This window comes from Labeo rohita, chromosome 15 (assembly GCF_022985175.1).
Source record: "Labeo rohita strain BAU-BD-2019 chromosome 15, IGBB_LRoh.1.0, whole genome shotgun sequence".
NCBI classification, from domain to species: Eukaryota; Metazoa; Chordata; class Actinopteri; order Cypriniformes; family Cyprinidae; genus Labeo; species Labeo rohita.
Genome location: NC_066883.1, coordinates 38,189,159 through 38,205,795, shown reverse-complemented (window position 1 = coordinate 38,205,795; position 16,637 = coordinate 38,189,159). Strand labels below are relative to the sequence as shown.

Genomic DNA, 16,637 nt, shown 5'->3' with positions numbered 1-16,637 from the left:
TCCACCAAAACCAACAAAAAGTAAAACCGAAGTAGACAAAATGAATACAAAAATATAAAATAATAAAAAAATCATAAAAATTGCCGCCACAATTAACAAAAATGCACTTAAAATAGACAAAAATGACACCAAAGCCAGCAAAAATACCACCAAAATCTTGAAATTCCAATAAAACCAACAAAAATGCAAGCAAAATAGACAAAAAATACTCCAAAACCAGCAAAAATACCACCAAAATCATAAAAAATGCCGCCAAAAACAACCAAAATACATAAAAATGACACCAAAACCAGCAAAAATACCTCCAAAATCTTGAAATTCCAATAAAACCAACAAGAATGCAAGCAGAATCATAAAAATGCTGCCAAAACCAACAAAAATGCAACTAAAATAGACAAAAATTACTCCAAAACCAGCAAAAATACCACTAAAATCATAAACAGTGCTGCCAAAACCAACAAAAATGCAACCAAAATAGACAAAAATGACACCAAAACCAGCAAAAGCACCACCTTCCTGGGATCAGCTAGTTAACTAGTTGTTCAGGTAACTCAGTTGTCTTGTTGATGAGGCAGTTTACTTTCTCTGTCTGTTTTCTTGTGTGTTGGTTCTGTATGAACAGACATTGTTCCTTCCTTCGTTGAGCTCATGTCATTTCAAATGGTATGGTGAATGTGCTCAGAAACATCTGACTTCACTTTGTGACCGAGTTTGAATTTCACTGATTGAGGGACGTCACTGACACACACACACATGTTCCACACATGTTCCCATGATCCGCTGTGGATTCTCGTGCCGTGACATCACTGCGCTGGTGTTCTCTCTCCGCAGGCGCTGTGCATTAACGTTCAGTCGAGCGATGTGTGCGAGACGCTGGCGCTGGTGTTCTGCGGCGCCGATGTGAGCTGTGACACCGGCGACCCCGAGCTGCCCTCTCCGATCGTTCTGGCCCAACACCACGGACAGAACCTGCAGGTGGAGTTCCTCACGCAGAACCGCAACACAGGTGTGTGCCCAGGAGACCGTTACTATGACGACCGTTGACATACAGCTGATGCGTTTACTCACGTTTGACCTTTTGACCTACAGAACTCCCGAGGTCAGAGGTGAAGGTTGCCGTCGACAGGGTGCACTACATGGCCCCGCCCTCCGTCACGCATAATGGGTTTCTATTTAAGATCGCCTCCATGGCTCGACCAATCACAGAGAAGAAGGGAAAAGAAGGTGAGATTTCTTTCTTGAAAAGTTGTGTTTAAATGTACAAAATATTTTCCAGTGAATTCAATTTGATTCGATTCTGTCTGTGTCTGTTAGAGTTCAGTCGGCGCTGGTGTGTGCTGAATGACGGGAATTTTAGCTACTATGAAAGTGACAAAAACGCTACACCGAACGGAGGACTGAAGATGAAGGAGATCGTCTGTCTGGCTGTCAACCCTCCTGAGACTCATGGGTAATCTGGCACACAGCATGTGTTTAAGAACTGTCATCTTTCTCTTCTGTAGGGCCTGATAATATTCACATCTCCTTCTGCAGGTACGATCACACGTTTGAGCTGTACTCGGACGCGGAGCGCTTGTATCTGTTCGGCACTGATAATCCGGAGACCATGCGCGAGTGGGTCAAATCCATCGCAAAGGTGACGTCACACCTGTTCTCAACCGGTCGACGGGTTTTATCAGGTTTGGACAGTGTCTCATTTGCACGTTGTCTGTCTGTGTTACAGTCGTTCATTCCTGCGGGTGCGGAGGATCTGTTGCTGAAGGACTTTGAGCGCATCGGCCGGCTGCGGTATAAAGACAGATTGAACCTGGAGATGTCGAGACTGGGCTGGTTTTGTCTGGTGGGATCCAGCCTACACATCCGGCTGGAGGAGCACACCGCAGACGAGACCATCGACCTGCAGAAGCTCCTGGAGCTCTGTGAGTCACACACACAAAACCCTGGGGTGGAGATTAACAGGGATTAGGGGCAAAAATGCCACCAGACCAGCAAAATTGACTTCAAAACTATCAAAATTGCAAGCAAAATAGACCAGAAATGACACTAAAATAAAAAAAAAAAAAATCACCAAAATCAAAACTGCCACTAAAATGAACAAAAATAAGACCAAAACTGTAAAAATACCATTAAAATCAACAAAAATGCCACCAAAATCAATCATTATTAAACTATATGAATGTTTTATAACAACATTAATAATGATTTAATGTAGTGTAATTTAAATAACATATTTAAAATACTTCAAAATCTGTATATTGACTCTTTTAATAAATATTTTTATTTAAATGTAATTTATTATAGACCAAAACAAAAATACCACCAAAATCAATAAAAATGCCGCCAAAATCAGCAGACACGTCACCAAATTCAACAGAAATCACACCAAAAACGAACAAAAATACCACCAAAATCAGTAAAATGCTGCCAAAATCAGCAAAAACACCTAAACCAGCAAAAATGACAACAAAAATGCCACCAAAATCAATAAAAATACCACCAAAATCAATAGAAATACCACCAAAATCAGCAGAAATGCCACCAAAATCAATAAAATGCTGCCAAAATCAGCAAAAACACCTAAACCAACAAAAATGTCACCAAAACCAGCAAAAATGACAACGAAAATGCCACCAAAATCAGCAGAAATGCCACCAAAATCAATAAAATGCTGCCAAAATCAGCAAAAACACCTAAACCAACAAAAATGCCACCAAAATCAGCAGAAATGCCACCAAAATCAGCAGAAATGCCACCAAAATCAATAAAAATGCAGCCAAAATCAGCAAAAACAACACCTAAACCAACAAAAATGTCACCATAACCAGCAAAAATGACAACAAATTCAACAAAAATCTCACCAAGAGGAGCAAAAATACTACCAAAATCAATAAAAATGTCGCCAAAATCAGCAAAAATGATAACAAAACTAACAAAAATACCACGACATTCAGCAAAAATACCACCAAAATCAATCATTATTGATTATTGTTTGTATATGTGTGTATTATAACATTAATAATTATTTAATATAATTTAAATGGCAATTTAAAATACTTTAAAATCTGGAAATTGCCTATTTTAATAAATATTTTTATTTAAATACAGTATTTTTATAGACCAAAACCGCAAAAATATCACCAAAATCAGCAAAAATGACACCAAAACGGCTAAAATACCACCAAAATCATAATAAATGCCAGCAAAATTAACAGAAATACCACCAGAATCTACAAAAATTACATCACAACAGCAACAATACCACCAAAACCAACAACAATAACATTAAAATCAACAAAAATGTCACCACAATCAATAAAAATACCATCAAAACAACAAAAAATACCACCTGAGTCAACAACATCACCAAAATGAGCTAAGTGTCACAAAAATCAGCACAAATGTCATGAAAACATCGACAGTTGAGAAGAATGAAATGTGAGAATGTTGATGGAGGCCTTACATTTAGATCCGTTCAGAATTGCTCTGAATCTAAACTGAATGTGTGTGTGTGCAGCGATCCAGTCGGAGAATGAGGTTCTGGTTCTGGTGGAACGAGGCAGGTGAGCAGGTTAACCCGTTTAGAAGTCTTGTGTGTGTGATGGCGGGCGGACGCTGACTAACAGGACGTCTCCCTGCAGGACGCTGTACATCGAGGGCGAGAGGAAGCTGGATTTCCAGGGCTGGGCGGCGGCCATCCAGAGGGCTGCTGGGAGTTCTGGAGACACACTGAGTCAGCAGCAGCTGACGGAGGCCAACATTCCCGTGATCGTGGAGCGCTGCATTCATTTCACCACACAATATGGTACTACACTCTATTCTGATGTAGTCTATTTGAACTTTTTAACTAGTGAGGACCAGTCATATGTTTTGCTGTTGGGTATTGCACAATGTAAGTATAATAAAAACAAGTACATACACATATCGCAAAAATGTCACTTAAACTACAGACTCCTGTTGTTTCTCAGTAATCATCTAATCTTTAACTTACTAACTAGTAATAAACAGTGAGCTCAGCTAATGAGAGTTAATGAGCTCCTAGATGTTAACGTCATCTTATATTAACAGATGACGACATGAAACCATGGAAGTAAATGTGTCACTGCAAACATCAGCTGACTGTCTGCACTGCTGAGCTCACTATAATTCATTTTCATGATTCGTTTGGAATGATTTTGCCAAGTGTTTGTCAATCAGGTGACGCTCAGACAGAACTTTGTTTAGGAGTGAAAGTGTGGAGCGTCACATGATAAAAACTTTAACAAGAAAACACTTTACACACTTTATGGACTTTAAAGCAATGATAGACTGAAATACTAACCAGAAAACGCCACAACTATTTGTGTTTCATATTATTTGGGAGTCTTTTGAATATTGAGTTTGACAGTTGGACTTTGAGTCAGAAAGGTCAAGAGTTGCTCTTCTAATGATGTTTTTAGATATCACTGTCCACGAAACATCATAAGTGTGTGTTCTTGTGTCGTGCAGGTCTGACGTCAGAGGGGATTTACCGTAAAAGTGGTGTGAACAGTAAGATCGCCGCTCTGCTGGAGGAGTTCAGACGGGACGCAAGATGCGTTTGGCTGAAAGAAGGTGAACATCAGGTGGACGACGTCTCCAACGTCCTCAAGCGCTTCTTCAGAGACATCGAGGAGGGATTGTTTGGCCAGGAGGCACAAAACTGGCTCACCGCTACAGGTATAGACCACTGGAATATTATAATATTGAATTATTATGGCAAGATGCTACAGCTAAAATTTTAACTGGTAGATATACTGGTAGAATACTTTATACTGGTAGAATACTTTATACTGGTAGAATACTTTCCCAAGTTGATTATTCATAGTACATTAAGACACTTGTTTTTTTTTTAGTAGTTTCTGAAAAGATATGTTTAAAGATGCAATATCTAGTTAAATATGCACTAATTTGCATACCTTTTCAGAACAGAAATTTGAGCATTCTTTCAAAATACTTGTTTGATTTCGTTGACATACTAGAGTTAAATGTTTTTACAGAAGGGATTTTGGATTTTTCTTTTTATCACACTTTAGGAATAAAGTGTTACAGAAATCAGTGTGAATGATACATGAACAAATCCTTCAGTAAAAACCTTCAGAATGTAGATGGGAATAAAACTCTAAGTTTTGGTGTATGTAAGTGCTGCTGAAGTGGAGAAAAAACTCAAGAAAACAGCATGTTTATGTATAATTATGTGTTGTAATTTCTGCAGACGCGAATAGATAAAGTGCAAAAATAAAAACAGTTGAATATATGAACACACCCCTCAGCAAAAACCTTCAGAATATATTTAGGAATTGAACATTAACTTTTGGTGTATGTAAGTGCTGCTGAAGTGGAGGAAGAAACTGATTTTGAGAAAACAACCTTTAAAGATTTTATTGTAAATTTAAATCAATAATAAAACCATTAGAATGAAATATGAACAAACCCTTCAGTAAAAACCTTCAGAATATAGAGAGGAATAAAATTCTAAGTTTTGGTGTATGTAAGTGCTGCTGAAGTGGAGAAAAAACTCAGGAAAAAAAATGCTTATGTATAATTATGTGCTGTAATTGTAATTTCTGCAGACGCAAATAAATAAAGTGCAAAAATAAAAACAGTTGAATGAATATATGGACACACCCCTCAGCAAAAACCTTCAGAATATATTTAGGAATAAAACATTAACTTTTGGTGTATGTAAGTGCTGCTGAAATAGAAGAGGAAACTGATTTTGAGAAAACGGCCTTTAAAGATTGTGATTGTAAATTAAATCAAATCAATAATAAAACCAGTCAAATAAAATATGAACAAACCCTTCAGTAAAAACCTTCAGAATATAGATAGGAATAAAACCTAAAAGTTTTGGTGTATGTAAGTGCTGCTGAAGTGGAGAAAAAACTCAAGAAAACAGCATGTTTATGTATAATTATGTGTTGTAATTTCTGCAGACGCGAATAGATAAAGTGCAAAAATAAAAACAGTTGAATATATGAACACACCCCTCAGCAAAAACCTTCAGAATATATTTAGGAATTGAACATTAACTTTTGGTGTATGTAAGTGCTGCTGAAGTGGAGGAAGAAACTGATTTTGAGAAAACAACCTTTAAAGATTTTATTGTAAATTTAAATCAATAATAAAACCATTAGAATGAAATATGAACAAACCCTTCAGTAAAAACCTTCAGAATATAGAGAGGAATAAAATTCTAAGTTTTGGTGTATGTAAGTGCTGCTGAAGTGGAGAAAAAACTCAGGAAAAAAAATGCTTATGTATAATTATGTGCTGTAATTGTAATTTCTGCAGACGCAAATAAATAAAGTGCAAAAATAAAAACAGTTGAATGAATATATGGACACACCCCTCAGCAAAAACCTTCAGAATATATTTAGGAATAAAACATTAACTTTTGGTGTATGTAAGTGCTGCTGAAATAGAAGAGGAAACTGATTTTGAGAAAACGGCCTTTAAAGATTGTGATTGTAAATTAAATCAAATCAATAATAAAACCAGTCAAATAAAATATGAACAAACCCTTCAGTAAAAACCTTCAGAATATAGATAGGAATAAAACCTAAAAGTTTTGGTGTATGTAAGTGCTGCTGAAGTGGAGAAAAAACTCAAGAAAACAGCATGTTTATGTATAATTATGTGTTGTAATTCCAATTTCTGTGGACACAAATAGATAAAGTGCAAAAATAAAAACAGTTGAATGAATATATGAACACACCCCTTAGCAAAAACCTTCAGAATATATTTAGGAATAAAACATTAACTTTTGGTGTATGTAAGTGCTGCTGAAATAGAAGAGGAAACTGATTTTGAGAAAACGGCCTTTAAAGATTGTGATTGTAAATTAAAGCAAATCAATAATAAAACCAGTCAAATAAAATATGAACAAACCCTTCAGTAAAAACCTTTAGATATAGATAGGAATAAAACCTAAACATTTTGGTGTATGTAGGTGCTGCTGAAGTGGAGAAACAACTCAAGAAAACAGGATGTTTATATATAATCATGTATTGTAATTGTAATTTCTGCAGATGCAAATAGATAAAGTGCAATAAAATAAACACTTAAATATAAATTTTTGATCTTTTCTTTTCACTAGTGCAAAAGAAGATGGTGTAAAAAGAAAAAGCAATGGTGTTGCCTATAGTGTCTTGCCTTGATGTTAATATGAATACGCCTGAAAGTAATCCAGTTGTCGTGTGTGTGTGTGTTCAGGTTTTTCAGATGAGAGCAGTCGGATCTGTCAGTATCGTCTTCTCTTCAGTAACCTTCCCCGAGTCAATCAGGCGACACTACGAGCGCTAGTTAATCATTTATACTGGTGAGACGAGCAGTCTTCCTCTTTCTCATAGAGCGCTTCCTTAGCTCTCCTTTCAGAAAAGTGTTGAGATTCTCTTCCATACCTTCTGATGTGTGTGCGTTCGCAGCGTTCAGCGATTTGCGGATCTCAATCAGATGAATCTTCACAATCTGGCCATTGTTTTCGGACCGACTCTCTTCCAGGCGGACGGGAAGGACTACAGCGCCGGTCGGGTCATCGAGGATCTCATCCAACACTACGTCACCATATTCGATGTAAGTTTGTGTGTGTTTAGACAGAAATCTGCACAGAAATTTTTATTTTCAAAGGACAATTTAAAGTAAAGTTACATTCAGCACCAGATACATACTCACTAGCGCCATCTATTGATGAGACTGCAGTGGCAGCACATTACTGATGTGTGTGTGTGTGTATTGCAGGTGAACGAGCAGCAGCTGAAAAAGCAGTTAGATGAGATCACATACATCATAAAGCTCAGAGACAACCTCACACCTAAAGCTGGAACGGTACGAGTTACAATTATTGTGCTATTTACTAAGTCATGCATCACAACTTTACAGATTTAAACTTTTAAGCTAATATTTAACAAAATAATATTTAAGTAATTTAACAACATATTTGCAGTTTTGTTGGGGGAAAAAAATAAATTAAAAAAAAAAAAAAAAAAAAAAAAAAATATATATATATATATATATATATATATATATATATATATATATATATATATATATATATATATATAAATATACACATATTTTATATTTTTATGATTTCAATTAATTATTTGCTTTCAATTAAATCATCAACCCTCTTTTGTTCCCTCACACACAAAAAATCACATTGTGATGTTTTATTGTAATTTTTTAATTACAATTGGTAATTGTTTATTCTAATTATTTATTTAAAGAGTTTGTTATTTGTGACTAATGTATGTGTATGTGTGTGTGTTTTTAGGGCAGTGGTGATTTTATCTGTACAGTTTACCTGGAGGAGAAGAAGGAAACGGCCGAGCAGCATGTAAAGGTGCGTTTAACCTTTGAACCTGAAGGCTTATTTTAAAAAATCTGAACAATATCAATGGGTGTTTAAAAATGCTTTTAGTAGAGGAGATGTGTCCGGCTTTACATTTAAAAGATGTACACTGTGTTCAAAAGTTTGGGATCAATAAGACTTTGTTTTTTAAGTTTAAAAATAGTCTCTTATGCTCATCAAGGCTGTATTTATTTCAGCAAAAATACAGAAAAAAAACGGTAATATTGCAAAATTTTATTACAATATAAAATATGTCTTTTTATTTTAATATACTTTAAAATATAATTTATTCCTGTTATACAAAGCTGAATTTTCAGCATCATTACTCCAGTCTTCAGTGTCACATGATCCTTCAGAAATCATTCTAATATGCTGATTTATTATTAGAATTATCAATGTTGGAAACAGTTGTACTGCCAAATATTTTTTTCCAGAATTCTTTGATGAATAACAATGTAAATCTGTGCTATCACTTTTTATTCATTTAACACATCCTTAATAAAATCCTTCTATTTTAAATAAATTCTGCTCTATTTAACCTTTTATTGATAAAAGAATCCTGAAAAAGTATCACAGTTTCCAAAAAAATATTAAGTAGCACAACACTGATAATAAATCCGCATATTAGAATGATTTCTGAAGGATCATGTGACAGTTAAGACTGGAGTAACAGCTGATGAAAATTCAGCAATGCATCACAGGAATAAATTATCTTTCAAAGTATTTTAAAATAAAAACCATTATTTTACATTGTAAAAACATTTAGCAAAATTACTGTTTTTTTCTGTATTTTTGATCAGATAAATGCAGCCTTGATGAGCATAAGAGACTTCTTTAAAAAAAGAAGTCTTACTGATCCAAACCTTTGTACGCCAGTGTATATCATATTCATTTCACGTTTGTGCAAAGCATAAATGTTCACGTTTGACCTCTAGATTCCTGCCACGATGACGGCAGCTGAACTGACGTTTGAGATTTTGGACAGACGAAAAATCAGTGTTAAGGAGAAAGACTACTGGTGCTGCTTTGAGGTGAATGACAAGGAAGAAACAGGTGAGTTGCGGAACGCCGGGTCACCGGTTGCTCACCATACATGTTACAGTAATGCAGTTGCTCACAGGTGCTTGTGTGTGTGTCAGAGCGGCCGCTGCACTATCAGGAGAAAGTTCTGCCCATCTTTCATTCTTTGGGCACCGGCAGTCACCTGCTGGTCAAGAAGCACTTCTCCATGGAGGCCATGCTGGTCTATCTGGGTAAGAGAAATGAATTATTGTTTTAGCTCATTTTAATGCTTTTGTCATCTTGAGGACTTGTGTGAATATGTGTGTGTGTGTGTGTTTGCTACAGCCAGTAAAGTGGAGGTGTCCAAACACGGCATGATGAAGTTCAAAGAGGAGAGGAGTCTGCTGGGTTTGAGCACCGGGAGCTTCAACGACCGATACTTCATCCTCACCAGCACCTCGCTCAGACTCTATAAAGAAATCCGGGTAAGAGTGTGTGTGTGTGTGTCATATGTGTTTGCGTAATTGAAGGAGACTTTAAAATTATTTGTATCAAAAATGTGGTCATTGTCCAGCATCTCCGATGTGAATGACCTCTCTGACCTCTGCCTGACCTCTGAGTAATAGCTCTCATTAAATAAACATCCGCTCGCATTGAGATTCATCAGGTGGACATTGATGTCAGTGATGTGACGTCAAACACGTAACAGCGATGGACAGAATGATTGATTATGTTTACATGCACATCATGCAAACACCACAATCTGATTCACTGGGAAATATATTGCATGTAAACACATTATTCAGAAAATCCATATTGGCAGACTTACAACAATCATAGAGGAATATTCTGAATGCATCTGTATGGATATAAAAATCGTAATCAGAATATGGCTTAGACTTTAAACCTCAATGTGATGTATGTAAATATAGTGACAGTGTTATTGTAGTATCACTGAGATGGTATTACATTTAAATGTAACGGAGTGAATGCATTTATAATAAACTACATAAGGAGAACCCAGTACTTCATCAAGGAATTAATTTATTGCTTTGAAAGAAGATATGACAAGGTTATATTTATAAATACACAAGATGTTGAATTGGTTACTCAAGACTCATTCATAATTATTGAAAGAGGAAGTGAAACCATTTTGTAAAAAAATTATGTAAATTTTTGGTAAAAATAAAAAAAGACCTTCCGCTTTAAATGATGTGGACCACATTTTTATTCAGAAAACGTGTTAATGGGCATTTTTAAAAATGTTTTACCTGGAATAATTGTAGAATTTTTGTCATATATTAAATTAAAACATTTTATATAATTGTGATGATCACTGGAGAATAAAATGTCGAAATTTGGTTGAAATAATGTTACATTGTCATTCAGTGTAAGACAATATTTATGTATCAATTTAAACAACATGCTTATTCTAAATACATATGTACATATTAAAATATATAAAAGAAAAAGGGAGCATTTTAATTTTTATTGCGTTTTAGATGAGTAAAAAATTCTTACTGACAAACGGGCAAAAATTTTTAAATGTAGAATTACAACTAATTAGTATTTGGGGTGAAAGTAATTAGTCTTTTAATATGTCATAAACTGATTTTTGTTTTAAATATGCCTGACAAGATTGTTACACTGAATGACGTATTAGTAGCCTTCTGTAAATTAGGGAAAATGTATGATATTTATTTTTGGCTCAGAAAAACTAAAACAAAAATGCAATTATATTAAACACAAATTGTTTTTTTTTTTGTTTTGCAACAATTTAAAGCAGTATTACACTTATTGTTTTTATGCTTAAACCATTTTTTGTCTTGTATTTATAAACCCATGTTTATAATTTTGGTTTTTATCAATTTTAGTTAATTTTAATTTTATGTTATCCACATCATTTAAAAGGGAGGTCGTTTAATGTTTAACACTTTTTACATGTTTTTTTTTTTTTTTTTTTCAAAATTGGAAGTTTTAGTCATTTTTATTAATTGTTTTACCTATATAATTTTTATACATTTTATTTCAGGTTTTAGCTATTTTAGAACATTAAGTTAAATAAAATGAAAATGAAAAATGTTGGCTACTGGCTGAAGTAAAATATTTTTGTGTATTTTTCAGCTTTTATTTTATTTATGGTTTTAGTTTTAGTTAATGATAATCTTGTGTGTGAGAGCAGAGAAGTGATTGCTTGTTTTACTTTGAAACTCTCATACACAGAATCTCCAAAAGCTGCAAAGCCCAGAGCTGCAGTATGTGAGTACAGATAGTGTGTGTGTGTGTGAGAGAGAGAGGGTTTCTTTACAGTTTGGGTGTCTGTGGTCATTAATTCACATTATGTGGAAACTTTGGGTGTGTGTGTGTGTGTGTAGGTAGAGGTTTAGTGTCTGCTGCTCTCTCTTGCTCTGGTTTAATGGGTTCTCAGGTGGTGGTTTTCCTCTAGTTTTGGGTTCTACATGGAGTGTGTGTAAGTGTGTGGCTGTGTGTTTCAGTAGGTTTATCGCTTTCTTTCTCTTTTTCTGTTTCTATAGAGTAATCGTCCAGAGCGAGAGTGGCCGGTCAAGTGTCTGAAAGTCTATCACGGCATTAAAAAGAGGCTCCGTCCACCAACATGGTGAGAATAAATCTGAATTATGAACTGAATCTGTACCGAACCCCAGTCAGCTTTTCAACTAGACAGCATATTAAGGTGCTCATGAAATGAAGATCATCTAAGGTTTGATTTTCTTTAAAGCTGCTTTAAAACAATGTGCATTTTGGAAAGTTTTACTGCTAACTTCAAACTCATAATAGTGCACACGTGTTGAACATTGCTCAGAAGCGGCTGTGCTGAGATTTCTGACCAGCAGGTGTCAGTGTGAGTCAACACAGAATCGGAGATGCTCATTTTCAGCACTGTTTAACCCTGTAATGTCTAACTCCAAAAAAGCTCACGTTTCAAAATGGAACAGAAAATCTAAAACAAAAATACATGTTGCTCCATCAGGCTTTTGTGGCTCATATAATCTGAAATACTGAGATAATTAGTTTTATTCAGAGACTCAAACTGAGCACAAATATGCAATTTGCTGATATTTATATGATGAAATATAATAAATAAATATAATGTATATCAGTGAGATCTTTATAACAGTAGAGCAGATCCTGACACAAAACTATGTAAATGTAAATGTATATGCAAATATCAGTGTTCACTCTATATCTCCAATAATATGTCTTAGTAAGATAAGATTGAAATGATCCAAACATTTAATGCAATGCAATTTATGTATCAGATAAGCTACATCAGGCTTTTAGGGCCCTACTTTTCTTTTTAGAAGCACAGACAAAATTTCAGTAGCACCTTCTAATCAATAATAAAAAATCTGATCAAAAATTAGCCTTTCCATTACGAGGTGATATTTGACTCCTTAAAGTGATTTACAGGGGAATTTTGTTTTTACCTTTGTAATGGCATTTTTCTTACTTTATTAAAAGGATCTCATCTTTTACGTCAAATTGTTTACAAATATATTTTAAGCTTTTTAAAACATCTAATTAAAACAACAGAAAAAGATACCAATTAAAGTAAATCAGTATTAATTTGTACACACAAAAGTGGCTTGTAGGTGTATTTTCAGGTTTAATGAGTGCAATCAAATTCATAAATTCATGTTGAGATTAATGTTTTAAATATGACATTTTGAATCTAGAAATATTAAACGATTTAAATAACTGAAAAGATACTTTGAAAATGAAACTAAATCTGCCAGTAGGTGGCGGCAAGTCACTGATTTAATTACTGAATCATTCGTTCATTTGATTCGTTCGAACAGCTGATTCATTTATGAATAAAGCAAGTGAGTGTCTTTATGAATGGGAAATTGAATCATTGACTCAGTCAGATTCAAGATTTGTTTAAAAATGCACGTTCATTCATAAACGAAACACCGCTGTGTTTAAATAGAGATGCGCAGCGTCTCAGTTGTGACTCAGTTATAGTCAGACTTAAAAATTATTAAAAGCTGTCACTCATCTTAGTTCGTCGCAATCTCACGAAGTTCTCTTCACTGCACAATCAATCTCTTATGTACACTTTGTTCATGAAAGGATTTGTGAGATATGTGTGTGATGCGTTGCTCAAAGTTTTGAAGCTCCCGTCAGAGCAAACACAAATATTTGATGGGGTCAGTCGCACTGCTGCTCCTAAATATTTTTTCGTAGTCGCACGCGGGAGTTTTCAGTCGCACTGCAGAGCCCTGACTTTATAGGGTTAAAGGAGCAAATGTGCTGTTAAAGCTCTCACATGAATCCTCTAGTTTGTTCTGTTTGAGCTGTGAAGTGTTTAAATCATATTGAGATGAGCTGCTTCATTCAGACGTCAGTGTAATAAATGCGTCTCAGAGACGATCAGACCTGAAAAAAAAACATCTTAATAATGTCTGCTTCTTTATATCATTGACTTCTCCACATTCAGAGTTTCTGCTCTTTTAAGAGCATCCAGACATGATCATCTGTTGAAATCAATACGATAAGAGATTGAGTCGTGTTTAACTCTTTATTCTCTCTGTGTGTCTGTAGTTGGGGTCTCACAGTCGTCTATGAAAGTGACAAACAGGAAAAGCAGGAGAGACAGCAGTGGTGAGAATCATTGTTATTGTATATGTGTGTTATTTTGTGTTGTTTTGTAAATAATGCGCTATATGCTGTGACTTTAACCTCTTAAGGAATGTGAACGTGTGTGTTTTGATGTGTTTCTGTGTCAGGTATCTCTGCTGTGACACGCAGAATGAAATGAGGGAATGGTTCGCTACTTTCATGAGTATTCAGGTCAGTCTAAGAGGATTTTTAACCCTATAACGGGGTGCTTGAAGTGCTTGAATTTAACTTTTTTAATTTTAAGGCCCGTGCTTGAATTATTAAAAGACAAAGTATCTATGACATAAATGTTACATTTTTTTCAATAGGCACATATCTTTTGATGCAAAATTCAACAATTCAAAAAAACATACTTTTTTCACTTATTTCGGTTAATGTCAGAAAAGTAGTGAGCTTAGCCAGTAGTAGAACTGACAGTGTTGTGTAAACATGACTGAAGACATGAAAAGTGGAGGAACAGATGAAACAAATCATTTGAGTGAGTCATTTACGCTGGAACCCTCCGATTGATTCAAACTCATGACTTCGATCAAACCAGGTCTGATTAAAAGAGCTTGTAATGATTTTAAAAAGTACATAGTGATGGGTGAAACTGAGCTTTTTTTTAAAACTCTGAATCAGTTAAACCATTGCTTCACAAAATGATTCACTGTTTCGAAGCGCTCCAATCGGACTGTGTGTCACGAATCATTTGATTTAGATCGGAATGGGTTTGTGAATCACCATTAAGTTGGCTTGAGAAAGCTGCCTTGCTGAAATGCTATTTAAACTTAATATTCTTCTTCTGAGACTAAAATTCCCAAACGCTAACCCCCCCTTAGAGCTTTCAAGCTAGAACCACCAAACTCAATCCAGATCTTCAGACTGATCTGAAGTTTTGTTGCTGTATCTCTTCAAACTGATCAGACTTATGGTTTTCCTAAAAATGACAATTAAACCTTGGAAAAATCCCACAGACTTACATTGACGGAATGTTCAAATGAGCAACACTATTCAAACTCCAACTGACAGAACTCCCAGAATCCCTTGAGACTCAGTCAAACTTCCTTTTCTATGTACTATAATTCTAATCCATTTAAACTAATTCAAACTCATCCATCCATCCATGCATCTATCTTGCTAATCATGCTACAAACATGCTAGCAACGTACTAATGTTAGAATCATGTTAGAAACGTGCTAGCATTTTGCTAATCATGGTAGAAACATGTTAACAACTTGCTAATCATGTTAGAAACATGCTAGCATTTTGCTAATCATGGTAGAAACACGTTAGCAACTTGCTAATCATGCTAGTAATTTGCTAATCATGCTAGAATCATGTTACCAACTTGCTAATCATGCTAGAAACATGCTAGCAAATTGTTAATCATGCTACTAACCTGTTAACAACTTGCTAACCATGTTAGAAACATGGTAGCATCTTGCTAATCATGCTTATTAGCATGTTTCTAACATGATTGATAATCATGTTAGAAACATGCTAACAACTTGCTAATCATGCTAAAAATGTGTTAATCATGCTAGAATCTTGCTACCAACTTGCTAATCATGTTAGAAACATGCTAGCATCTTGCTAATCGTGCTAGCAACATGCTAACAACTTAATAACCATGTTAGAAACATGCTAGCCTTTGCTAATCATGCTAGCAACATGCTAACAACTTGGTAACCATGTAAGAAACATGCTAGCATCTTGTTAATCATGTTAGAAACATACTAGCAACATGTTAACAACTTGCTAATCACGCTCACAACTTGCTAATCATGTTAGAAACATGCTAGCATCTTGCTAATTGTTAGAAAACATGCAAGCAACATGATAACTTGCTGATAATGTTAAACTTGCAAGCAACTTGCTAGTCATGCTAACAATTTGCTAATCATTATAACATGCTAGTTACATCCTGATCATGTAAGTAACATGCTAACAACATGCTATCAGTCTATCAGTCTACCCGAGACTGTATTTAAACTTTAACCTTTTAAAACTACTTTAAACTTCAATCTATTTCAGATGGAAAAGCATCAAACTTCTTGAACTTTTCAAACTTTTTCAAATGTTCTGGTCCAGCTTTCTCAAGCCAACTTAAAGTTGGTCTTGACGAACTTTTTAAACTTGATTTCTGTCGGTATCTGCTGTACTGTGATAAAGATCTCATTGATTTACGTTACGATCAGCAGAGTTTCATCGCATCAGTATCAGCACCTGTTTTTCCTCCACATTCTCACTGTATCATATGAGCCACAAACGCGTGACGGATCAGATGTGCTGCATGTATGTATTTATGTTTCTCTCTGTCTCTGTCAGAACGGTGGTCGCGTGTGGCCGGCGGAGTGGTTGAAGTCTCGCGCGGTGAGTCGCTCGGCACCGCTGGACGCTCGCTTCGGTAACGTGTCTCTGATTCCTCTGCGCGGCAGTGAGAACGAGATGAGGAATAGTGTCGCCGCTTTCACAGCCGATCCTCTCGCCGTGAGTCTAATCAACCAATCACGACAGGGCTCGGCCAATCACGCAGCCAATCACACGGCTCTCTGCTCCCAAACCCGGTGACCTCGGCGTTGAGATTATTTAATGTTCTTTTTTTCTTTTATGATTTAATAATTCTATTGATTTTGGTTTTAAA

At 35.4% G+C, this 16,637-nt stretch overlaps 1 protein-coding gene across 6 annotated transcripts in view; it reads left to right on the top strand.

The window, feature by feature from the left end:
* The window catches only part of LOC127177619 (arf-GAP with Rho-GAP domain, ANK repeat and PH domain-containing protein 1), a 66,374-nt gene that overhangs the window by 45,454 nt on the left and 4,283 nt on the right, over positions 1-16,637 (top strand). For 3 of the 6 annotated variants that reach the window (XM_051129987.1, XM_051129986.1, XM_051129992.1), the window contains 20 exons: positions 832-1,006; positions 1,090-1,224; positions 1,315-1,450; positions 1,534-1,636; positions 1,724-1,919; positions 3,515-3,560; positions 3,639-3,802; positions 4,486-4,695; positions 7,231-7,336; positions 7,443-7,590; positions 7,756-7,842; positions 8,291-8,359; positions 9,304-9,421; positions 9,508-9,621; positions 9,716-9,855; positions 11,594-11,629; positions 11,905-11,987; positions 13,934-13,993; positions 14,119-14,182; positions 16,322-16,483. In XM_051129987.1, coding sequence (XP_050985944.1) covers positions 832-1,006; positions 1,090-1,224; positions 1,315-1,450; positions 1,534-1,636; positions 1,724-1,919; positions 3,515-3,560; positions 3,639-3,802; positions 4,486-4,695; positions 7,231-7,336; positions 7,443-7,590; positions 7,756-7,842; positions 8,291-8,359; positions 9,304-9,421; positions 9,508-9,621; positions 9,716-9,855; positions 11,594-11,629; positions 11,905-11,987; positions 13,934-13,993; positions 14,119-14,182; positions 16,322-16,483 — 2,352 coding nt within the window. The remainder of the gene's footprint in view (positions 1-831; positions 1,007-1,089; positions 1,225-1,314; positions 1,451-1,533; positions 1,637-1,723; positions 1,920-3,514; positions 3,561-3,638; positions 3,803-4,485; positions 4,696-7,230; positions 7,337-7,442; positions 7,591-7,755; positions 7,843-8,290; positions 8,360-9,303; positions 9,422-9,507; positions 9,622-9,715; positions 9,856-11,593; positions 11,630-11,904; positions 11,988-13,933; positions 13,994-14,118; positions 14,183-16,321; positions 16,484-16,637) is intronic. The other 3 variants (XM_051129991.1, XM_051129990.1, XM_051129988.1) reach the window with 3 other exon arrangements.